Raw genomic sequence first — 24,634 nt, 5'->3', positions numbered from 1 at the left:
CTCACCTTGGCGCCCACCCCTGGCAGGGTGCAGAGGGCCCTCAGTGTGGGTAAAAAGGGCATGTCCTATCTCTCTGGAGCCTCACCTTGGCGCCCACCCCTGGCAGGGTGCAGAGGGCCTTGTGGGCCTCTTCATAAGGGGCCACTCGAAGCTGCTGCAGCCAAGCTGGCCCACCTTGCTCTTCGAGGATGGCTTTGGCACTGGCACATACATAGCGGGCACGGTACCCCAGGCCCAACTTCCTGAGTTGAGTCTCTACTTCTGGACCTGTGGGAGTGGAGAGGAAAGAGCAGATAGCCTCAGTTTGTTCCTGTCCTCAGGCTACTGTATAAGATGTTCCACCCCAATGCTTTTCTAGGCACTTCTCCCTATTTACTGTCCTCTAGGAGTCAGTAGAAACAAGTAAGGCCTGAGTTCTGCCCCCATACGTGTTCTCTGAGCACTTCCTATGAGCTGGGCTCTGAAGCAGGTGCTAAGGACTCCTGCTCTGGGGGAATCCCCATTTGAGCACGTTAGCTGTATTCAACAAGTGCTCACACCCATGGCCTACAAAGCTGCAGGAGCTTGGGTGATGGCCCAGCAGGTAATCAGCATAAACCTGATTACCTGAGTTCAATTCTCAGAATCCATGTAAAATGACAGACGAAGAGGTTCACATCTGTAATGCCAGCATTCGTAAGGTGAGATGGGAGGCACATACACACACTGGCAAAGTACATTATGCTTGCTTTTCTTAAGGATCCAAAGGATGGCACTATACACATTTTACAGATGGACAAAGTAAGGGCACAGAAGGGGCTACGTGGGCTGGATGCAGGGCTCAGCAGTTAAGAAAACTTGTTGCCCTTACAGAAGACCAGGTTTCAGTTTGGCATCCATATGCTGCCCCCAAACCATCTGTAACTCCAGTTCTAGGGGGTCTGACGCCCTCTACTGATCTCTGTGGGTACCAAGCATATGCATATTATGCACATATATACATTCAGGCAAAGTACTCATACATAGAGAATTTAAAAAAAAAAAAAAAAAACCCAGACAAAACAAAATTCAAAAGCAATTGAGGAAAACACCTGCCACTGATCTCTGACTTCTATAAACACATGCATGTGTGCACTTAAACACATTTATGCACATATACCCACACACTACCTACCTACTCACCCACTGAGGTGGTTTAAATATGCTTGGCCCAGGGGTGACACTATTAGGAGGTGTGGCTTTGTTAGAGGAAGTGTGCCACTGTGGGGGTGGGCTTTGAGATCCTCTCTCTAGCTGCCTGAGAATGCTGAGTCTTCTCCTGACTACCTTTGGATCAAGATGTAGAACTCTTGGCTCCTTCTCTAACACTGTGCCTGCCTGGATGCTGCCATGCTTCCTGCCATGATAATGGACTGAATGTCTTAACCTGTAAGCCAGCCCCAATTAAATGCTGTCCCTTATAAAAGTTGCCTTGGTGATGGTGTCTTTCTTTTCTCAGCAATGGGAACCTTAACTTAACACTAATCAGCCCTATCCCTCCAACACAAAGAGAGAGGGCATAGTGGAGATAAGATCTTTCACCCAGGTTGAGGATAGCACCTGAGTTCTTAAACTCATTCCTTTTCAATGCCTCACAATCAACTTATTCCCCCGCCTCCCCAAACCCTTCTAAATAGATTCTAATATTCCTATTCTATTAACAAGTTAGGCCAAGCTTAGAGAGGTAAGTGAATTCCTTGAAGAATTATGATTATTAAGCCAAAAGCAGATACTCAAGACGTTTCTTAGCACTAAAAAATACCCAATTGAGAACGAACCAAAGCAGGCTCCTTGCTATTTATTCCCAAGCACGTCACCTAGCTTGGCTCTCACACCTGCTAAGCCACATACTTTCCTCACAGAACAAGTGGACTCACTAAAGTGACAGCAGCTTAAAATTTCCACATATTTCCTGTTCCAAACACTGCTGGGTGCAAGATGTGTCTCCCTTTATTCTATCCTCATGATTCTGACAGGATATGTAATATCATTTTCCATTTCACAATGGAAACAAAACAGAAGCGCCAATATAAGTGTCACAACCAGGACTCAGATCTAGGCAGTAAGTATCAGATTATCTGCCTGTAAGTCTAAACTAGTGAACACTGTGTATAGACATTCCTCTATGGAGGTACTGCATATACTGGCAAACAGCTAACTAGTGAGGTGCTGATGTTTCAGGGATCAAATCTGAGGACTGACCAGACTAAGTATGGTAGTTCTGGGTGGAGACAGTGTTTGGCACAGTGGGAAGCTTGGAGATAGGAGCTCACAGCTTGGGTAGAACTGATCAGATCTTCCTGTCCAAATGCTGAAGGGACCAAATGCACCTACTCACCTGCCAGGGCATGAAGGTTTGGGAAGCCATGATAAGTGACATCATCAAGCTGAATGAGTCGAGGTCCAAAGGCCTGGCATAGCCGTTCCACCATGCCAGTGATTCGAGCAATGTTGTTGTTGGAGGAACAGATGAAAGAGAAAAGACATTCAGCGGGATCTTGTCTCAGCAGTCTCACACCTAGAAAGCAGAAAGATGGGAGCTTGGAGACACACCTCGCATCCCTCTACATTAGACACTGCACCTTGAGGCTCCAGGGAGACCTGGAAGAATAAGGGACCACTCCTGTCTTGTGGCATATTGTGAGGTCTGGGTGACTATCCCATTGCCGCAATGCAAGCACCACATGAACAGGGCTTTGCTTTGTGTCTTTTTCTCTCTTCCTCAAAGAGTAAAAGTGATTCAGAATATAATGACAGAATGATGTCACCTGCTCCAGGACACAGAGTCAGGATTAGGCCCCATATCTTTATCACTTTCCTGTGGATGATGATGATCATCATCACTGTAATAATAACAATGTGCTACGCAGTAGTCTAAGCAGTTTAATAAGAAAATTTTAATTATTTGCCATTATCATGTACATGTGAGTGTGGGCATAACGTGAGCCATGGCTCATGAGCGGAGGTCAGAAGACAACTTTTGGGAGTCAGTTCTCTCCTTCCACTATGGATTATGGGCTTTAAACTGCATGACAAGTACTTTTATCTGATGAACCATCTAGATGGCCCTGCATCTGCATTTTACAGAGGCAAACAGAGTCACAGAGAAGTAACTTAACAAAAGCCACCGTCCCTGACCTTGTACTCACCTTGGAATTTCTGGGCCACTCTTTGGAAGTGGGAGTCTACAGAAGCCCAATGGCTATATAGCTGAGCCAGGCTGACATCTAGCTGAAAGTACTTGTGTAGGGATTCCAGCTCCTCTAGGGTGGGCCTGCCGACCTGGGTGCTGTCTCCCCGGTACACGGTGCAATAGAGCTGATCCTCGGTCTGAGTCAGTGTCCACACTTGATCTGCCAGCACGCCACTCCAGTGAGCAGGGCTTTGCTCCTTCCACCTGGGCACCCCAGCAGACATCCCTAGCACCGTTACCCATCTTGAACTCTTTAAGGTCCTTCCTGTCTTACCAATGTCCCGCCTGTAAACTAATTAGTTATAAATAAAAGTGGTATGTTTTCATCTTAAAAATAAAAAAGAAGTGGTACTGGGGATTGAACTAAGAGTCAAGTGCACGAAAAGCAAGCACTGTTATTACTGAGCTACATTCCTCATCTTCCCCACTGGTTTTTATTGCATGGTCCTCACAATCCTGCATACATCACCTCTACATCCTAAAGGTTAACTGGCAAGCCACCGGTCTTATACTCCAAAATGTACTTTCATCCATTACTCCCAACATTCTCTGCATCCCTAGTGGGCAGCACTGAGGAGTCAGCATCCTAGGGAACAGTCTTCCCAAGCGCAGTCACTCACCGGAAGGACTGACCAGAAGCTAAAACCAAGTCCAGACGCAGCTCAGAGCGTGGACACGGGATAGCGGCCCAGAGGGCCGGGCTGGAGCTTAGGGTGCGATGCCTCATGCTGCTAGGCAGACAGGATCAGAGTAACATTCGGGTAGCAGTCCCCCCCACCTTTACGGCGCCGCCCAATCAGAACTCGACTTTCCCATGTCCGAAGGCCTCGCACACAAGTGACGACACACGCCCAGAGTGTAGCACCTTGAGTTCTAGACTCTGGGTCTGGTGTAATTTTAATTTGATTCCCTGTTGAATGTGAGTCTCCCTTTCATTCTAGGGAAGCTTCCCGCACGCTAACAAACCCCTAAACCACCCAGTCGGCTCTCCGGTGGAGCACGCCCCTCCTCTTCCTCCGGACGTGGCTCCGCCCCCAGAACCTCCCGGCGCGCTCCTCCTCCTCCTGCGCAGCCCTCGAGGTTTGGAAAGGCGCGCCATTGTGGTTCTTCCGGGTCCCAGGTTACTTTTACCGGAAGTGAACTCTAGCTCCCGCTTATTTGACCCAAGAGGTAGCCAATCCAAGAAGAAAGTGAGAGGGGCCAATGAGAACTCGGGAGTGGCGGAGTGGGCGGGCCTGTTCTGAGGCTCCGGAGCGGTTGGCCTGCTGGCCTTGCAGCTTGGCGATTGGCTGCCCAAGGCCTGGCTCTGCCATTTCAGGGCTTTCGGTGTGATCTCAGGGCCTGCGACTTCTCGGGCTGGCCCGCTCTGGAGCCACATCCTTGCAGGGCGTAGTGGTACACACCGGTCGTCCCAGAACTCGGTAGGCAGAGGCGGGAGGCACGCTCGAGGCTTAAGTAGGCTGGGCTACATGGCGAGACTTTGTCTCAAGAAATAAGCCAAAAGATTCTCATCCTCCCCTGCTTAAGCCTTTCTCCACCGAGCCTCTTCTGAGGCAGTGTGTGATTTTTCAGCGCTGTTCTCTCCACGTCCTGTCAAGAGGCCCCAAAGCGCCATCTCGGGCTTCCCAGGCTTCAGAGGCCAGTCTCAGATATGCTCGCCTCAGCCACAGCCTGCGGCGCAGCTACCGCCTAAGCATGGTCCCTAAGAATACCTAATCTTTTGCCACAGCCTTATGGAATAGGCCTGTATATGGGCTTTCTTTGGAGTTCAATGCGTCCAAATGCCAATGTGTGGCCCCAGGCAACCTAATGGACTAACACAATCAGTAGCCACCTTGTTCCAAGAATGGCTTTATCATTTATAATTTTTTCAAAGACAAAAAAGAATGCTTAGGCTTAGAAACATGAACTTCAGCTGGGCAGTGGTGGCACACGCCTCTTATCTCAACACTTGGGAGGCAGAGGCAGGCGGATTTCTGAGTTCGAGGCCAGCCTGGGTTACTTACACAGAGAAACCCTGTCTCGAGGGGAAAAAAAAGGGAGAAAAAGAAACATGAACTTCGGACACTAATCTGACACACTAGGGCATTTTCCATTGAGCAGAGAAAAATTTCGAGTTGTACCTAAATTATTGGAGATTCAAGGGCTAGCCAGGATGCTGATTAATTTTTATGTCTACAGAAAGGCACAGCACACCTAGAGCACATTAACCATCAACATCAAACAAATTGGATCTTTTGTCTCAGTTTCATTAAGCAGTAGCTGTATGGCCTTGGGCACCCATGTTTTACTGTGATTACCTCATCTAAAGGCATGTCACCTTACAGATGCCTGGCACTTAGAAGGCATTCTCTCAAACAAGAATTTAAATTAGAAAAATGCCAAGGTTGCATGTGTATTAACAGTCTTGTACAACTCTACTTTGTTTTCAAAGTAGAGTTTTCAACTGAAGTGTTTGAAACACTTAAGCTATGGCTCTAAAAAGGACCTGAAGCATTTGAATCCATAAAAGAAGTCAGCAGTGGACTGTCATTTGGTTTTAGCATGCTAGCTAAGGAGATACCTTTCCAGACAAGTGGACCTGGGTTTAAGTTCTAGCTCTCCAACTTCTTAGTTGTAGGAACTTTGGGAAGTTAATTAATTTTTCTAAACTTTAGCATCTGAGGTAAACAACCTGTTATTAACACACCCCATAATTACTGTAAAGATTACACAATAGTGTATCTAAAGGTACTTAGTATGGTCTTGTCATTGTGGAGATAACCAGCCTATTAAATTAGCCTACCCATAGTTACTGCAGGGATTAGAAACAATTTATGTATTTTTAGGTACTTAGGGCAGTGTTTGACACTCAGTGCATCATGGGGTATGTGAGCTCTTATTTAGCTTTGCTATTGAGACTTTTCAAAGACAGGCTCTTGTTACATTGTTATTCTGGCTCCCTTTTGAACTCATGGCAATTCTCCTGCCTCAGCACCCCAGGTCCTGGGATTACAGGACCGTGCTACCTTATCTAGCTTGCTGATATGTTTTATGACTGCCAGCAACCCCTTGGGCACAAAGTACTTTCCAAGTATGAGGCACAGAGCTTTCCCTCTGAATCCCTCTGCCCTAGTAGAAGGCAAGAACAAAGAATTCTAAATAGACTTTATTTTCTAAGAATCAATATATTTTCTTCCTTTGAAATAAATACAAACCAGTTTGAAAGGTAGGGGGGAGTCTATGGGAAAAAGAAAGGAAGTAGAGACAAGCTCCATTCTTTTTTTTTTTTTTTCTTTTTTTTAGTACCAAATGACTCTGGCGCGACCCGGAAACGCAGTTACAAATGAGAATAATTTAAATTCTCCAATAATTACAGTATTTACAAGAGCAGGGGAAGGGTCACCTAGTGCCCTTCCCTCTTCAGGCTAGACAGACATCAACCCCACGGCTAGGCTGGGAGGATGCTGATTCATTTACCTTACCACCTGCAAGGCCTCAGGCCTCTAGGCAGCTATGATTCCCCTAGCATAAGCAGGTAAGGGTGGTATGGCCTATTTTTACAGTATTCTAACTGTGGTCCACCACCCTGCCCTACAATGCCATGAGTTCTTGAACTCGTCAGACTTGTGGGACTTCTCCTCTCCTTGCACTGAGTGGCCATGGGCCCTTGGAGTGTTTTGTACAGTCCAGCTGCACTCAGGGCAGGAGGGACCTCCCCTACCCAACTTCCCCTGAGACTGGCCCCAAGACCAGGAATTAATCAGTGCAGAGGGCGGCATCACTCCAGGACAATGAGCAAAGGGAAGGAGAGCCATCACAGAGCACCACTTGGCTCTGACAGTATCAGTCACTATCGCTGGTCTCGCTGCTCTGCTCGCCCTGCACCTTGCTTCGGTGCTGCAGAGCCCTGTGGTAGGCAATCTGCACTGACTTGCGGATGTTGGACTTGCGGCCCTCCAGCATCTTCTCTTTGTCTAGATCCTGGTTCACACCCAGAGGAACAAGTTTAGTCCGGGGCAGCCACTGCCTGTCACACAAGGTAAAAGGATGAGATGAGGCATGATTTCAGGTAGAAAAGTACTAGCCCTTCTAAACCCCATGCATTTAGGAATGCTGACTCTCAGCACCCCTGCTCTCAGGGGACTGTAGACCAGGGAGAGTAACTGAATCAGGAGACGTTTGAGGCAATAATACAAAGGATTTACTAAAAGACTTGCTTAGGAAATACTAAGTTACATGAAGTAGAAATTAGCTAAAGGAATTCTGCCTTCAATATGACTGGAAAGTAAATAACAGACTAACCAGCTGTGTTAGAAACTGCAGGAAAGAAATTTCTGTAACAAAATGGCAGCCTAGGGTTGCTGAGAAAATGGCCCTGCTAATGTCTGCTCACCAGCACTGACATCCAATTAATCTCGATTCCCAAAACACAAGGAGGCAACACTGACTTAGAATCAGCCACCAAGTCCATCTCCCTATCAAAGAACATGCCTCTAAGGTGGCAGTGCAAGTGACAACTATCATTAATGGCAGCCTGGTCTGCCACCAAGTGGATTACTTACAAGGAAAAGCATAATTCTATTAAGTGACCAAGATGACCCTAGGTAACAACTATTGAGAAAATAATAATTCTGGTGTACTTAGTTAATTTCTTTGCTGTGTAAATCTCCCATCCACCCAAGTGGTCAGGCGTGCAGTCTCCTGTCTCTGTTTAAACTGTTTATAGTGCAACCTGGGGCCATGATCTAAAAGAGATTTAAGGATGACAGTATACATGGGATGTATAAGCCTAAGGATATATAAGCGCACACACACATATACTGATATATAAGCTGGTAAAATTATGTGTTTGAGGCTGGTTCCCCTTTGTCCCAGCACCAGGTGCATGCTATTATTAGAGACTTTCCTTTATTAAATTCTTAAGTGTGATGAGCATATTAATTTTACAGCATAACCACAGGGCATCTTATGGGTGCAAAAATCCTGTCCCAGCTGCTTTAGAGAGACTACAGATTATCATCTGCAGGCAATTAACACGATTTGACAAGAGGGATTTAAAGTTTAGATGTTTATGTTTGTTTTTCCTCATCTTGTTACTATAGAGGAAAAAATGGAAAAAATAAGTCTAGAAGCCATCAATGTAGATAGAGCGCCACCCTAAATTTGTCAGTCACTGATGGTCCTTTGGTTTCTAGTTATAGCTGTTTGCCATCTATAGCCTACTCAGTCCATCAGACTAAGGACCAACATACCCTTTTCTTAGCGTTATTCTAAGTGTGTGCCCTCCCTCATGCATACTTTGTAATAATTTAATCATTTGTAGTGTCTCTTGGCAGTCTACTGCCACATTACAGATGGCTGTATATATCTGTGGCTTTAAGTCACACCAAATGTACCCATCTTTCCTTACCACGTTCGTTTGTTGTCAAAGAAGAGAACGAGGTAGAGATGCTCTCGGGCTTCCTGTGTCATTTGTTCCCCAAGTTTCAGAACCTCCAGTGGTGGTACAGGGATAGGAACCCCATGGTGGAACATACCTTCTCGGGGCATCTTTGGATCAATGATCTGAGGGTATAATACAAGCCCAGTTACGTTTTGGTCACTTCCTCCCTGAAGCTAGCCAGCCCTATCTAAGAACTGAAAGAATATGTTACTGGGGCTGCAGTGTTGACCCATATTATTTCAGAACCTAATGTGCAAAAAGAGATAGGGAAAGGTGGGAAAATGACTGGGGTCTCTTTGAGGTACTGAAAGAAATGTGTCTACCAGTCTACCTGCTAAGGAGCCCTGTATTCCATAGCTTGGCAGGGAGAGGGCAAGGCTACACTTATGAATCCCAGTCCTAGGGCTGCAAAGCAAGGGGTAAGAACAAGAGAAACTGTAGGCCTACCAGAGCTGGATATGATGGATAGCCTCGGCATTTGGCCCATACAAGGTCCAGAGCATCCAACGGGGAGTCCTCATCCTCTGATAGCCAGCCAGCTCCTCGACCCAGACTCTTTCTTACCACTTCACAGGAACGGGAAAGAGGGGGCGGATCAGCAGCTGGGGGGCTGGCAAGGCCTTGAAACTGGGTCCCCAGCACCCCTGACTTTGGGTGAGGGTACTTACTGCTGTGGCCCACGCCGCGGCCAGTGCCCACGGAGTAGGCCTCATTCTCAGTGCCTGAGGTATCTTCACTGCTGTCCTCTGGGAATGTGCCCCGAGAGAAGGAGGGCTTGCCCCGGCCTTGTTTTGAAGGAGTTGTGCTGTGGAAAGACATTTGGAATGCAATTCACAAGGGGAAACCATGAATGGCATGGCAGGGGTCCTCTCCTTGTTAAGTTCCCAAACCTAGACTTTTGAAAGCTGAGACTCTACGTAGTTTGCAATGCATATACCCTTATGTTAGGCTAGGAATCAGATTAATGTAGAACTCTGTCACTGAGCGGAAACCATGGCTGCCTACAAACAATATCAACCAGAACTGTCAGATGCTCCATTATTTTTTACTGTTTTGAAGCACTTGAAATTGTTCTTAGGGCCTTACAAGCTAGACAAGTGCTCCACCAAGGAGCTATATCTCCAGTCCTTGAGATGGCTGGCCTGGAGCTTATTCCATAGCCCAGGCTGACCTTTGGATTGCAACAATTCTACTTCAGTCTTCCAAGTGCTGGGATTATAGGTGTGACTTACCATACCTAGCTCATATTCTGATTTTTAAAGAGAACATAGAGACTGTGAATTTTATGTGGATTCAGTTTTTGCTTTTTAAATAAATGAAATTCTTTCCTTTTGGGGTTTTGTCTTTTGAGTTTTTTTTTTTAAAGATTTTATTTTATCTATATGAACATTTTGCTTGTATGTATGTATGTGTACTATGTACATACACTGCCTGTGGAAGCCAGTAAAGGGCATCCAATCCCCCTGGAACTATAGCTATACTATGTGGGTGCTAGGAATTGGACCAGGGTCCTCTGGAAGAGCAGCCCCTGTATTCAGTTTTAAAAACCTCTTAGTGGCCAAAATAAAGTATGTCTGATGGCTAGATCCTAGCTACAAGGTACCAGTTTGCACTGCTCCAAAGCGTCAGCTTAACCTGTGACAGTGTCTTTTGTTCTGTTAGGATGACTAATCCATCCCACTTATTTTACAGGGACACTTGGGTTTGAACTCCTCCTTCCTTTGGACTGAAATGGCTGCCACCCAACTTGCAGTGGGAAAACCTGTAAAGGCATCCTGCATGCCTCCCATCTGCAGGGCTGGTACCTGGTCCGGTCTGAGGCTGCGCTGCTGCTGCTGCTGCTGCTGGACTCAGAGTCTGAGCTGCTACGGGGAAGGTTGCAGTCATTACGGTACACCAAGAAACTCTTCTTCACAGGCTGGTTCCCACTGCTGAAGCCATTGGTGGGTAAGTCTTGGAGGGAAGAGGAGGAGGGAAGGAACCAACTGGTCAGAGCCAGCATGGGAGTAAGATGAATCAGAGTTTGGGTTCTCTTTTTGGGCTGAAAATTTCCTTCAGCTTTGGCCAGCAGAGATAGCTCTGGGCAGTTCTACCATAGCTGGTCCTAACCCTCACCTCACCTTCCTTTGGCCTAAAGACATAAAGGGCTTAAAGGGCAGGAAATTCACCAAGACAGAAGATAAGAGAAAAGGTAAAGTGATGATGGTGGGGAGGGGCCTTGGATGTGAACCTGGTTGGGTAAGTATCTTTGGGCCTTAGTTCTTACAAATGAAAGATGAGGGGATGGAACTAAAAGACTCCTCAGCTATCTATTATTGGGAAACAAAGAGAGAGCTTGAAATAAGCTGGGAAGAGTGGCAGCTCTGCTCACTCTCAGGGGAGAGGGGAAACTGGGGGCTGGGTGATGATGAGGCTCACCCATTGGGGGATCTTCTGTGGACTTATCACTGTCGCTGTCTGAGCTTGAACTGGGCCGGGGGCTCCTACCCCGCTTGCGCTGACGCAGGGAGCCCATGATGGGGAGTTGAGGGGGCCCCACAGGACTGCCTCCGTGGCTGGGGGTCATCTGGCTCTCCCGGTTTTTGGGGGGCCGGCCCGGCCTCTTGGGCGGTCCAGCTGTCTTCGGGTTCTTTTTGGAGAACAGAACTGAGGTTCTCCTGCCCACCTCATGTGCGGGGGTTGAGGACATGTTGGGACCCAGGCCTGGAGCAGAGAAAGAGAGGAGAGTTGGTGAGGGGCCTGACATGAGAAGGAAGAGTAGATATCCAGGGTCACATGTTGGGAATATAGAATTATTATCTAAAATTGAGATGATTTTGGGGCCTGGGATTTAGAACAACTCATACCAACAGCCAGAGAGGTAGTAGCTAAGAAGCCCCTGACTGGGTAATGAAGAAGAAAGTCCAGCTAGTCGTGCAGGACCTCTGCTTCAGGGACCTGCTGCAGAGACAAAGTCTGACTTGCTTTGGGGTCCACCTTGCTATAGGGTTCAGACCTTTGCTTGTTTCCTGGCTGCTGCTCTCTTCTGCGGCACTGTCGGTCTGTCCATCCTTGTCACAGGCTGCTGGGTGGGGTGTCAGATTGCCCCGACTTGAGGGGCCATGACGCTCAGGCCCATCCCGGCCAGTCTCCCGCTGGTGAGCAAGCTTCCTCCGCAATGCTGTCATCTCCTTCTTGATCATTTTTGCTCGCCGGGAGCGGCCCACACTCTGCTTGCTGGCATTGACTTCGTCCAGCCGCTCCAGCAACAACTTCAGCTGTTCTTCTACTGGCAGGTGTTTCTGGTTCTCCAGCAGGACTAGCCGTTCTTCCTCTACTGCCAGGGAGAGTTGGGGAGAGAAAAGTCAGGCTCAGAGCAGCCCATTGGGCCCCCCTGGAACCTGGGCAGGCAACAGGAAACCCACTCTTCCCACGGGCTTCTCCTACAAACAGCTGTAAAACAGTAGCACTAGTATGTAGAATGGTGGTCCAGCCATCCATTCAACTCAGTCTGGCTTTTGGGAGAGCATTTCTGGGAATAGCCTGCTGCTGATCAGCCCAGCTGCTTTCTGCCTAGACTGCCTGCTCCCAGGGACTTAAGGAAAGCTGTCCATCTCTACAGCATTGCCCTCAATACATGCGGATGACTTATCACCCACCATCTTCAGTGTGGTGTGAGACCTCATCTCCGGCCAGGTTGTGAGGGATATGCATGCCCGTCTCAAAGTCAATGCCCATTTTTTCTGCCTGGCGCCGGGCTTGACGGAGCACAGCACCACCCTGCTCACGGAGTCGCACTGCTGCCCTGTAGAAGATGGTGTCCTTGGCATTATACTTTAGGCAGTTGCTGACAATGAGGTTGAAGTCCTCCTCAAAATCATCAAAGTTCAAGTAGCGGTAAGCCTCCAAGTTCTGCTTCATGGTGAAAAAGTCCATGGGCTTTTTGATGTGGTCTAGGTAGTCAGGTACCTGGGAGAGCAGGGTAAGTGTCTAAGTAGAGATCTATTCTCATTCTCCCAAACCCTACTCTTAACAGCCCCCTAAAATGCATCTAGCAACCACCTCCCACCATAGTTAAGAGGCAGGCATGTAGTACAAGGGGAAGTTCTAGTCCTGACTTTACTAGTCACAAGCTGTGTGACCTTAGTTAGTCCTGGGCCTTATTTTCCTTTCCTGGAAATGGTGATGAAAATGCAGGCAAATATATTTCTTGAAACCACTGGCAGCTTTAATGAGAAAAAAGTCATGAGAATTCTCTAAAAATTGTACCACCTTGTATATTGTTGTTCTTAAGGTTTGTGGTAAGGCTGCTGCTGTCTCATTTCAGAGAGAAGGGTCAACCTAGGGCTTCAGAGATGGCTCTGTAAATTCTTAGTCTTCTAAAGCTTCTATTCTAGGGTTGTACACCCTGAAAGCATCTTCCTACCCTGTGATCTGGCAGACTCTGGGGAAGGAGTGCAGATGGCCTCCCATTCTGAGTTCTTGGGGTGGGATAAGGATAGACAAGAGTCGAGGTGATACATGTAGCTCAGTTCATTCTGCCCCAGAGCCACAGAACCCCTTACACTTAGGTCCCAACCTAGTCCTGGGGTCAGACCTGCAGCAGGGAGGGGTCCAACTGGGAGAGGAAGAAAAAGAAGTTGGAGTGAGGGGAAGGGATTCTTACTTCGTCCAATTCGGTTACCTCAGACAGAGGGACCGGCTCGCTGAAGATGTTGCCTGTGTCCTTCTCTTGGAGCTGCTCCAAGGTTTTTCGGAGGAGGATGAGGAAAGGGGTCAGCTGCATCTCCATGGCAATCTGCTGGATCTTGATCTGACACACAAAAAGGCTGGATCAGCCAGGTCCTGGCCAGTCCCTCAGCAGAGGTCAAAGGAAATGGCACTTGCTGCCTCAGGAACATGCTTTTCTCATTCAGGCCCCATGAATGAAAGCTGTCTTTATCTACTTTGATCCCTGTTCCTTGAACTCCTGGCCTGAGCTGCCAGGGTCACAGAGGTTTGGATTCTGTGCAGTCTCCTTTAACATTTGGCTCCCCATGGTCCTCAAAGCACATAATGCTGGGACTCACAATGCCAGTATGGGCCTTGATGCTTCTTGGTCAGGGACACATACACTTCCCTTCTCCAGAGATGTGTTCTACTTTGTGAACCAGGGCTGGCCCAGGAGCACTCACCGTCTCTCTTTTCAGTTTCTCTCGCTTGCGGATCAACTCCACCAGCAGCCGAGCTCGCTCCAGGTCATGCCGCAGTCTCTGCCAGGATTTGAGCTGTTCTTTGAGGGCCCAGTTTTTATCTTCAGAATCTCTCTATAGAGGTAAAAGGGGCATCAGAAGATGGTAAGAAAGCCAGAGGAGTCCAGAAGAGGAGTGCCCAGGAAACCTAGGCCAAGGAGGAAACCCAGTAATTTACCAAAGCACTACTACCCATGTGTTACCAGGGGCTAGCACCTAGAAAATTCTTGGTATGTTTGTTGAATTAATGAATACACAGGAACAATGCCTTTCCACCAAGCTGATAATAATATAGATTTCATGTTGAGCCTGCACTGGGGTGGGGTGTTAATTTAACTTAGAAAAACCCTAAGCTCTTTGATGCTGGAGGCTACTGCTACACATTTTAGTGTTTGCCCTTTTGGTACTAGTTTCCACAGCCCACAGGGATTTGGACACGGTACCCCAACTTGATCACAGTTCCTCTGAGACTGAAGGTGTGTTTGCAGGCGCCTGAGTAGTGGGACCCCATTCCGTGATTGTCGTTTCAGAGTCCAGTAGCTGTGCAGCCTCTGCATGAACTGGCTCTTCCTCTGGATGGTCAGGCGGTTGGTGATCTTACTGAGCCTGGGAACCAGGGAACAAAATAAAAACCTATTAGGTCCTGACTGCCAGTAAGAGCTCCTGAATTAGGATGAGTAGGGACTTTGATACTCATCAAAAAGGTCTGGAAAAATCAGGCACGGTAGCTCACTCCGTAATCCCAGAAATCGAGAGGTGAAGGTAAAAGGATCCAGAAGCTCAAGGTCACATTTGACTATATATGTGGAGTTCAAGCCCAGCCTACAAGAGACTGTTTCAAAAAGAAAAAGAGCTTAGAACTCTGGGTTTAAGGCATAATTAAAAGTGCCTTGAGTAGCTAGGCAGTGGTGGCGCACGCCTTTAATTCCAGCACTTGGGAGGCAGAGACAAGTGGATTTCTGAGTTCGAGGCCAGTCTGATCTACAGAGTGAGTTCCAGGACAGCCAGGGAAATACAGAGAAACCCCATCTCAAAACAAAACAAAACAAACAAAACAAAACAAACAAAACAAACAAACAAAAAAAGGGCCCTGAGTGGCACAACATAGCAGAGAGGAAACCAAGCCCTCAGCACTAAGCAGAACAGTATCAGTCTGCCTTTAAGTCGCCTTAGTCACTGCAGCGTAGGCACGGCTAGGCGCTGATCTCTCAGCCTGTGCAGAAGACAAAGTATCCCATCATTTGTTGGCCTTTTTCCTAAGATCAAGCAAAGGTAAAGTACAAGTAGAGCAGAAACCCATGTCTAGGTGGCTTTAGACAACACAAGGCAGCTAAAACCAACTGATATCAGTCTGACTTGAGCAGCACTCTACAGGGCACAGTCCACAGCTTGAGAAGATGGCCCTTAGGAACATAGAGGACACTGTAGCACTTCTGGTGCATAACCAAGTTGCACTGTTTTATTTTCTGTGCTGAGAACTGAACTTAGGTCCCCATGCATGCTAAAGCATATCGAACTACTGAGCCCCTTCACAGCTTTTCGAGCCTTCTTCTCCCCACTTTTCATTGATTCTCCCTTCATGGCTGTTTCCTCTTAACTGCACCATCAAAAAGGGCAGTTTAAATATATGCTTTGTCTGCCAGATAATGGTTCAGTGTTTCTGGCCCCTAATGCAAAAGTCAGAGATGCCTTTACTTAAGATCACCCGGGCTGTGGTGGCCTTTAATCCCAGCACTTGGGAGGCAGAGACAGGCAGATTTCTGAGTTCGAGGCCAGCCTGGTCTACAGAGTGAGTTCCAGGACAACCAGGGCTATACAGAGAAACCCCATCTCCAAAAACCAAAAAAGGAAAAAACAAAACAAAACAAAACACCCCCTTTAAATTTACTTTCTTTTTAACTTCCATGCAACTCCTGATAAGAAGGCAAGCTGGCCATTCTACTCAGGCCCCAGTCCTTCTGAATGCTTCTCCTTCCCCTCCCTGCCCACTGTTGCCTGTGTACCTGTGTGGCGGGATACAGGGCACGGACACTACAGGTGCTGCTGCCCTCTTCTCTGCCAAGATCTTCCGAGCTTTCTTCATCTTAATCCGGGACTTGGCCTTGGCCTTCTTGACCTTTTCTGAGCTCCAGCTCTTACCCTCATCTTCTTCTTCATCCTCTTCTTCCTCACCCTCACTGTGGGATAAGGCAGGCAGGCGACGAGCAGAACCTGGGGGTGTGTGGATGTCACAGTAGGCTGTCTTGCGGACGCTAAAGGAGGTGCCATTGGCACCTGTCTCCCGCACAGGTTCCATCTTCATGTAAAGGCCAGCCTGTTGGGCACATGTCACATGGAAGGCTGTGTAGCAATTGGCCTTATGGCACTGGATGCAGGCTCCAGAGCCCCGCTGTTTACAAATGTAGCAGGTGAGCTTCCACCGAGCTGGTGGGATGTGCTCAATGCTGTCAATAGGTTCTAGGAAGACTGTGTTGGCAAAGCAGACCTCAGGGATCCACAAGGCACACACCACGTGGGCCCAGCGGCCATCATCTGTCTGCTTGAAGGCACCGCCCTTATTGGGGCACAGAGCACAATCCACTGCACGAGAAGGTGACTGCAGGCAACGGCGGCACAGCCACTGGCCTTCAGGGATATAGGGGACACCGTAGCACTCCTGGTGCACAGCCAAGTTGCACATGTCACAGAAGAGGATGACATTGCTGTTCTGGCACTCGCCATCATTGCAGATACAGCACACGGCATCTTCATCCACTAGTGCATTGGGGTCACCTTTATTGTGACTCTCAAAGTACGACTCTTTCTCCAACCGGTCCATTAAGTACTCAAAGATCTCTTGTGGGATGGGACTTACACCCTCAGTCTTCCTCCGCTCATTCATGATATCCAACCAGATATAGTCCTCTTCATCCATGTCATACTCCACTTCTTCATCCAGCTCCTCTGCAGATTTCTCGATGTACCTGCAGTGCACACAGGCAGCTTGGCATCACATAGCTGATATTTTTCCTTCAGACAAAGCCTTGTTCTTACCTCCAAGCACTCTGCCTCTACCCATGTATACATGTATCATTCTAGCCTTACCTTACCCCACATTTATAGATGCTAGAATCATTCCTATCTTGAAGAAAAGGAGACCTAAGTGTGGGAGAAGTTAACTTTCTCAGAAAGTGCCCAAGAGCCTGGTCATGAACTCAGGCCCACATCTCTAGTACTCATGTTGTGGCTATCATATGATGCGGTCTTCCCTGAAATATAGAGGCTCGGACAGAACCCTAAATGGGGCAGTGCTGGAGCAGGGAGGTCCCACTGTGAAAGTATGGGGGGGGGATTGTACTGTTAGAGGAAGCAATTCCTTGAACATCACTGGCAAATGAATACAGGCCTTTAGCAAAGATGACAAGTACCAAAGATACATGGATGTTCTCTCAAAAGATGCTAGCAGTCTCTCAAATTCTATATACCGTGTTTGTTCTCTGAACAGCCTTGAAAGATAATAGCTACAACTGACTGAGCATTCATTATGGGTAAGGCACTAGGCCAAGGTACAGCTACTATTCTCATAATAGTTAACAGATCAATGTCCTTATCATCTTTATTATCATTTATTTATTCACAGTGACAGAAGATTGAGGGTGTAATTTTAGATGAATTGAAGCTTTGAGAAAAATGTTAACAACCTATCACAGATAGGTCATATCACCAGGGAGCGACAAAGTGGTACCCATTTGCTGCCCCTAGACTTTTCCACATCCACTTTGGAATTCTCTGAGCCAGCAGGCTAGAGCAGAGAGATGCTCCAGGTGGCTATGACACAGCAGGCACCCACATTGCCCTGTCTTAAGCTGACTAGACTTTGGCATTGTCTACTGCATAGTACAAGACAAGAATAGGACTTTGGCTTTGAAGAAACCTGGTTTTAAATTTTGTCTCTGCCACTCTGCCACCTTCAGAACAGCACTACTCTGCCCTGTCCCTTGTATTAACTGATAATACAAGGGGTATATGCAGTAAACGATAACTTTAAATGGCATTACAAAAGTAATGGCTCCAGCCAAGGAGATGGAGTTACACTTGCTTGGTAGAGTGCTTGCTTACCACACACAAAGCCCTGGTTCAATTCTCACAAAGCCCTGGTTCAATCCCTGGCACTTCGTAATACCAGGTGCGATAACATACCTGTAAATCCTAGCACTCCAGAGGTAGAGGCAGAAGAATCAAGATTTCAAGGCTACCCTGTGAGTTGGGGGAACAGTCTAGGATATGAGACCTTGTATTTAGGGGGCATGGGAGGCTAAATCAAGTGACATACGTCATGTTCTAGTAGAACGTTAATTCCCCTCTCTCTCTACATAGAAAATGTATCTCTGAGCAGCCCCAGTGCATAGAAACTCTAAGGCCATATTGCCTGGTCTCTGTATGACAATAAATGACTTTAAGCTCTTTGGGCCCTGGTTTCCTTATCTATAGAGAAGTAATGCTAATATGCCTGCCATAGCTGTCATGAGCATGAAATGAGTTAGTAAAGGGAGACACTTAGAAGAGAGCTTCACATGGAGCAAATATTCAATAAATGTCAATTTTATTAGCTTTTGTATAACCCTAACCCACCTTGTCTTGAATTATAGCTGTTTGTTCCTAACTTGTTCTCTAACAGAGGCAGGGATCATATCTGGTTCACACTGTAAAGAAATAGGTCCTCAGTGTTGTTCAATTGAAAGGCATTTTGAGGGTGGCAGGGAGGAGAGACTAAAATGTGCATAGGGGGCAGCTTCTTCCTTAGTTCTTTCCCTCTCTTCTAGTGCAGCTGTGCTCCCAGAATAAGGGTATGATCAGTGCTGGAGTGAACTAGCTGGACAGTTCTAGGGCTTATACTAGTTCTCTTAAATATCAGGTCTTGCCTAGTTCTCTGCCATGAAACATGAACTGTCATGTGATAATATATAACACACTCCCACAGGCTTCCAGATTACAGACTGTGGCACAGATAAGTGGGCTGTATGTCATGTACAATTCTTGACACACCAGCTGACATACCACCCTCTCCCTCCCCCCCAAGAAGTGAACTGGAATTTGAGCAAGAGAAAATTGTGTTATTATAGTGATGACCTCAGACTGTCTCAGGTTTTTACAAAAGTAAATCATTTCAAAACATGTGAAATTTGCTAACTATAATAACAACATAGCTCCTAACTGACTGCAACCAGCTAAAAACTGCTCATCTGGAGAAAAGCTCTGATCCCAGGAAGAAAATGACTGTGTGTAGTGAGGAAGAAAAGGAGCTATGCAAGTTGGGGTGGACTGCCTGTAAGAGCAGGTCATGTCAAGAGCCACTGGAGGAGAGGAAGGCTCAAAAAGGAGCCTGTTTGGGGTAAAGAGAACATGGTAAATTCTAAGAGAAAAGAGAAGAGTGGAAAACCAGAAAGGCTAAACAGATATAAGGAGAGAACATAAGGAAGACTTGCTAAAACTTGGATAAAGGAGAAAAGATCTATAAATGATAACCTCAGATCTACTCAGGTTTTTAGAAATGTCATTCATTCATATATATATGTATATATATATACACACACATATATATACATACACACACATACATATATGTATATATAGCTACTGTATTGCTGACATTCACTGTAACATCAAATGGACTACGTATTTAGCAAAAGCCACTTTTCACATAAGAGCCTTTACAAATAAACACAAATGAACAAACTGTTCTCTTGGCTTTGGCTGCCAGGACCCTAAGGGGGTGGGTTTACAATTGGTATTGATAATATCCTGTGGCTGAGATTTCTACATACAGTCTTTCCACTCTACATCTTTTTTTCTTGTGTTAAAGGAATTTGCTTTATTATGTTTGTGGCTTCAGGGCCAGCAAGATAAGTTTAGTAAAGACGCTTGCTAGCAAACCTGATGACCTATCCTGGGACCTGGGATATGCACTGTAAAAGTGAGAACTGAACCCAACAGGTAGTTCTCTAGCCTCCACAGGTGCTGTAATTGTAATGCCAGTTCATGTGCAGACAAACAAATAAATGTAAAAAAAGATTTTTTAACATTAGGAATATTTGCTCAAATGGAGCCACTATGGTTAGCTCTTAGAATGAATGGAATATAAAGAAAAATATATGTAAAAGAGCCCAGGAGAGGTACTATGTCAACAATGAAATCCTGCTTACAAAGCTGTTAAAAGACAGGTGACAGTAACAAAACAGTGGGGAAATGACATCAGATTTATCATTCATGTCTGGGGCTTTATGAAGCCAGTGTCTTCTTAGGGAGGAGCATGGCACCTGCTCTGCAGATGAGGGTTTTAGAAGCAGTATGTCTCAACCTCAGCTCAGAGATTCCTACAAGTGACTTTTGACAGGCCTGGCAAAGGAGAACAAAGATTGCTCTGAGCGAGTTCTAAAAATAAAGATGTGGCTATAGCTAGGTGTACAACTTTCAGAAGAGGAGGTAGGTAGCTCTCTAGCCCGTTCAAGGCCACCTGGGCTACACCGTGAGTTCTAGGCCAGTCAAGGAAAACTGCCAGACTGTCTCAAAAACAGAAACAAACCAACACACACATACACACACACACACACACACACACACACACACACAAACAAAACCAATCCTTAAAATATTTAAAAAAAGAGAGCAGGAAGGGAGAATGGTAAAAAGCCCTGAACACAGGACCTGGCGTGTACCAATAGGGCTAAAGGGACAGTCCACACTACCTTGGCAGACTAGTGCTTTCCTTTACCCTGCTGTCTCCTATCAGACTGTCATCTTGCTTGGTTTTGACTGGTTTTCTAGAGGTAGGAGATGGTGGTGGTCTTACCGGTAGTAGGACGTGGGCCGGGGCGGCGCATCAGGGGTATCTTGCTCTAGCTCGCGGTATACCACCTCAGGCAGTTTGGGAGCAGCACTGGCAGGAGCACTGTGATGGTGGTGGTTGGAGTCTTTTCGTTTCTCCTTGTTCTTATGCTTGCCTGATTTAGGTGTAGCTGCAGGTGTCTCAGTGTTTTCCTTGTTGCTGCCATTTTCAGGGGCCTCCTCAGGGGCCTCCTCATCTTCTGACACCACATCCAAGTTGTCAAAGATGCTGATTCGGTGGACACGGCCATGAAGGTCCACTTCTACCATGCGCTGGGCCTGAGCATAGCTCATCACCTCTCGGCCTGGTGACTGTGAGACCTCAGAGGGGCTGGGTGACTGCTTGTTGGCAGGTCGTGACTGGCGCCCTTTCTTTTTGTGCTTGCGCAGCGGGGTCTGCTGTGGGGGTGGTGAGCTGTCGTGGTCATAGTGGTACAGGTGGTACTCGATACCACTGTAACTCTTGTAAACCTTGCGGCAAGTCTCCACAGGACACTCATATGGTGGCTTAGTTGCCCGCAAGTTGTGGCAGAAGGTCTTCACATCAAAGTCCACCCCCATGCTGTCACATCTAGAATACACAGATCAATTAGCACAGGCCTGACAGTTTCCAGCTCCCACACCATACAGTGGAGTCTCTCCAGCCTTCCTTCTCACAAGGTCACCATGCCCTGGCCAGCCTCTCTTTATAGCATTTCCAGGTGCCAACTTCTTTACAAAGATCCTAGTCTGGGCCTTTAAGACCTATTGCTGCCTATGTCTCAATTCCTTTAGCTTAGTCTCACATAAAGTGACAAGAGTAATCTTTCTACTGAGTAGCAATGATCATACCAATTATATTACTAAAAGTCTCCAGCTGCTCTCCAGCTTCTTGGGGTAATATTCAGACCATCTAATATAACATTCAAGAATTCGCTTTGCTCTCTGGCCCTAGTCTTCCTTTCTAGATTCTTTTCAGTAGGTATGGTTGACACACAGCAGCATAGACTTCCCTGATGTTATAATCTCTCAAGGTGCAAAGGGCTCTCAATTAGGAATGCTGAATGGTGGGCTCCTACAGATTCTTCAAAACCTAGTTCAAATGACACTTTTATTATGACTTTTCTCCTCTCTCTTGGAAAAGCTGTTTCCGTGGCATTCTATTCTCACCTCCGGTGTGACATTTTCTAGTTGTGTGTTCTCCCACTCTACTAGGAGATCTCCAGTAGATACCAGACCTATCTTCTTCTAAATCCCCAGTTTCTAGCATGCACTGCACTCCCAAGCCTGATCAAATAATATGAAACCTGTTGAATGAATAGCTGAATGAGAAGACCACCAGAGTTAGGAGTTGAGGAAGATCAGATTAAGCATGAAAAGTTGCTTATTGTATGCCTGAGTGAGTGGTCAATACCGAGTCCTAGACTCCAACAGAAACCACTGGACTACATAATCAGTGCATTGCTGAAATCTTTATGGGGAACTTCACCCTGGAACTGGGTGGGGAGATATAGGGAGAAACCATGTGAAAATGGTCATTTATGCAGGGAAAACAGCACAGGCTACACTTGATTTCCTCATTTACAGATTCATGCAACATTAACTTAGGGCCTACTGAATGCTAGGCCCTAAGGGCACAAACGTGAACACAAAAATCTAGGCATTATGTTCCAAGGTTCGCAAGAGCTAACCCTCCCCCACTTCAGTTTCTGGGCGAGTAAAGACAGCAGATGGCACCAAACCCCAGGGAGCCCAGCTTAGCCTGGTACCGCTCCAATTTCTCTCAGGAGTAGTTGAACTAGGGTGCCTGAGACCACCAATGCAGGGCCTGCGTAACCTCCCTGACAAACACTGACTCTCAGCCTTTCCTTCCCCTGAGGCTTAACCATGAGAATGGGCAGCTCTTGTCTATCGATGGCAAGCCAGCCAACTCCAACTCACTTCTAATTCCTACCTGCTGCTGTGCCTTTAAACACAAAACCAATTACAGGTACAAACAAGCTCAACTCTTTCCAAGCCGGGTCCCTGGTGAACGCTACCGATCTGGCTTTGCTGCCCTGGTTCCCGAACTAGCACAGTGTCCCAAGGGACCTGGCGTCAGAGGCACGAAGGTGAGACTAGAACTTAGCTCTGAAAGCCCTGGGGCCCTTGACTATGGCGGAAGCATTTACTCCCGGGAACTCCAGGAGCTGAAGGAAGTAATGGGTAGGGGATGGGACAAGGCCCGCGGGGCTAGAGCCCAGTCTCCCGGATGCCGCGCCGCTTCCCTTTTGTCAAAGTGTAACAAGTCAAACAAGGTTTCCCTTCAGCCACTGGCCCAGGCAGCCTCAAAGGGAACACTGTTGCCGCGGACGCTCCCCAAGAACGAATGGCATGTCAATTCTCCCCGCCCGAGGGGCTCAGGAGGAACCTAGGGAGCCTCTCCAGGGCTGCCCCTTCTCCACCGGCACTACCTCCCGGACCTGGCCCGTACTCACCGGCCACCTCCAGTCCGGGCTCATCGCCGGGGGCGCCCGCCGGGGCTCCGACCCCGCGTGGGGAGGCCGGCGAGGAAAGGCGGGCCGAGAAGGGGAAACCCGAACTCCCGGACGTGAAGCTAGCCACCCCGGCTCCTGCCCCGCACGCTCTGGCCCGGCTTCCCCGGCTTCCCGCGCTGACCCCTGCCACTCCTGGTCCCGCCGGTGCCCCAGCGTCGCAATTCCGTAAGCACCCTCGCGTTTCCCGAGCTTTTGGATCTTCTGGCCTGGGACCCCGGTGCCGCCGGGACAATGGGGGGGGCTCCTGGAGGCGGTACAGGAACAGCGGCGGCGAGACCGTGGCGGCAAAGGCTGTGGCAGCGGCGGCAGCAGCAGCGACGGCGTCCGCCAGGGTAAACGTGGTCCCGTGGCGCTGTGTAGACGCACTTTCGCCACGGTTCCCCGCCGGTCTACTGAGGAGCTTGCGACCTGCCTGTGGGTCTGGAAAAGATCTCCGGATACCTCGCAGGGCTCAGCGACCGCCTCCATGTTCTAAGGGGAGTTCCTGGAGACCGAAATCGCAGTTTTGGGGAGTCGGGGGTCCTCGGGCCGTTTGTGGCGAATCTGCGACTACGGACAGGCAGCGCGAGGCTGGGCGTGAGGAGCCCGCCCTTCTCCCCTCCCCCTCTGCCGCCTCCTGCTCCCTCCCTCCTGCTGGCGCGGCTGCTGCGGTAGGGTCCTGGCCTTGGACTCCGAGGAAGGCGACTAGGAGGAACTGGGCGGGAGCGCCGGGTGGGGCGGAGCTGGGGGCAGGGCCCAGAGCCGGAGGGACGCAAGGGAGCCTCAGAGGCCTGCTGTTATGGTCAGGGGCGGGGCGGCGTGGGAAGAATAGGCCGGCGTGGGTGGGGCTTGTGTTTAGGAGGCGTAGCCGCCGGAAAGCGGGGCCCTGATGCGACGACCGCAGCCGGAAGAGTGGGCCTGAGGGTCCCGAGTAGCAAAAGGCGGAGCTTTGGGTAAACTGGAAGGTGGAGCTAACTAGGGATGAAGATACAGCTGGGAAAAAGCTCCACAAATGCTGCAGGATGAGGGCGGGACTTAGGAAAATAAGGGGCGGGGCTTCCACTGAAATGTGAGCCTGAAGGGCGACGAGGCGGAGGGAAAGGCGTGGCCCTAATGAGGGAACTGAGTTTGGGGAGGTCCCAGTTTATTCCAGTAAAATGGTGAGACTCAGATTGGCAGCGCTGGACTACAGGGTTACCGGTAGCTGATTGGAAGACCATATCAAAACACACAGCCCATTGAATATGACTGACACTTCAAGTGTGAACGTGGGAAAGTTGCTGAATTCGTCTTTGGGTTCTTCATTTGTAAATCTAGAGCTTGAAAATTCTGTCAATTCATGGGGGTGTTGAGAGAATTTGGATGTCAGGGATCATCATTGTCAAGCAGTGCTTGCAGTTTTGCCACTGAAGAGTATGATAAAGTCTTC

General features: G+C 48.0%; 3 protein-coding genes and 1 long non-coding RNA gene across 14 annotated transcripts in view; 2 read left to right on the top strand and 2 right to left on the bottom strand.

The window, feature by feature from the left end:
- The window catches only part of Ogg1 (8-oxoguanine DNA glycosylase), a 6,329-nt gene extending 2,096 nt beyond the window's left edge, over positions 1-4,233 (bottom strand). For 2 of the 6 annotated variants that reach the window (XM_031382881.1, XM_031382879.1), the window contains exons 1-4: positions 3,832-4,233; positions 3,168-3,496; positions 2,357-2,536; positions 86-267 (exon numbers count right to left, since the gene is read on the bottom strand). In XM_031382881.1, the coding sequence (XP_031238741.1) occupies positions 86-267; positions 2,357-2,536; positions 3,168-3,496; positions 3,832-3,938 (798 nt within the window). In that variant the 5' untranslated portion in view covers positions 3,939-4,233. Of the gene's footprint in view, positions 1-5; positions 268-2,356; positions 2,537-3,167; positions 3,504-3,831 lie in introns of all 6 variants that reach the window. The other 4 variants (XM_031382883.1, XM_031382882.1, XM_031382885.1 and 1 more) reach the window with 3 other exon arrangements.
- A 230-nt stretch (positions 4,234-4,463) lies between these two features.
- LOC116099388 lies at positions 4,464-14,496 on the top strand. The gene is made up of 3 exons (XR_004122239.1): positions 4,464-4,632; positions 10,329-10,583; positions 13,805-14,496. It is a non-coding gene; the product is annotated as an uncharacterized LOC116099388 (long non-coding RNA).
- On the bottom strand, positions 6,342-23,675 carry Brpf1 (bromodomain and PHD finger containing 1). Of its 6 annotated transcripts, none has more exons than XM_031382866.1 (14): positions 23,167-23,675; positions 20,676-21,281; positions 15,850-16,809; positions 14,290-14,452; positions 13,790-13,921; positions 13,282-13,428; positions 12,275-12,584; positions 11,632-11,952; positions 11,055-11,339; positions 10,442-10,589; positions 9,305-9,441; positions 9,084-9,202; positions 8,604-8,758; positions 6,342-7,220 (listed from the first exon to the last, which is right to left on the bottom strand). In XM_031382866.1, exons 2-14 carry the CDS (start codon positions 21,269-21,271, stop codon positions 7,037-7,039), a joined length of 3,657 nt encoding a protein of 1,218 aa, XP_031238726.1. In that variant the 5' UTR covers positions 21,272-21,281; positions 23,167-23,675; the 3' UTR covers positions 6,342-7,036. The 6 variants fall into 6 exon arrangements, with proteins under 6 accessions (XP_031238726.1, XP_031238727.1, XP_031238722.1 ...); XM_031382867.1 differs by having other exon boundaries at positions 13,300-13,428; positions 23,167-23,303; XM_031382862.1 differs by having other exon boundaries at positions 9,084-9,441; positions 23,167-23,303.
- On the top strand, positions 21,172-24,162 carry LOC116099977 (translation initiation factor IF-2-like). Its single transcript, XM_031384052.1, has 2 exons — positions 21,172-23,802; positions 24,065-24,162. The coding sequence occupies exons 1-2, from the start codon at positions 23,058-23,060 to the stop codon at positions 24,160-24,162; spliced, it is 843 nt and encodes a 280-aa protein (XP_031239912.1). The 5' UTR covers positions 21,172-23,057.
- Positions 24,163-24,634: the final 472 nt, after the last annotated feature.

The sequence above is a fragment of the Mastomys coucha genome, unplaced genomic scaffold (assembly GCF_008632895.1).
Source record: "Mastomys coucha isolate ucsf_1 unplaced genomic scaffold, UCSF_Mcou_1 pScaffold20, whole genome shotgun sequence".
Lineage (NCBI taxonomy): Eukaryota > Metazoa > Chordata > Mammalia > Rodentia > Muridae > Mastomys > Mastomys coucha.
The sequence above is the reverse complement of the archived record's forward strand: the minus strand, read 5'-3'. Positions and strand labels throughout refer to the sequence as shown.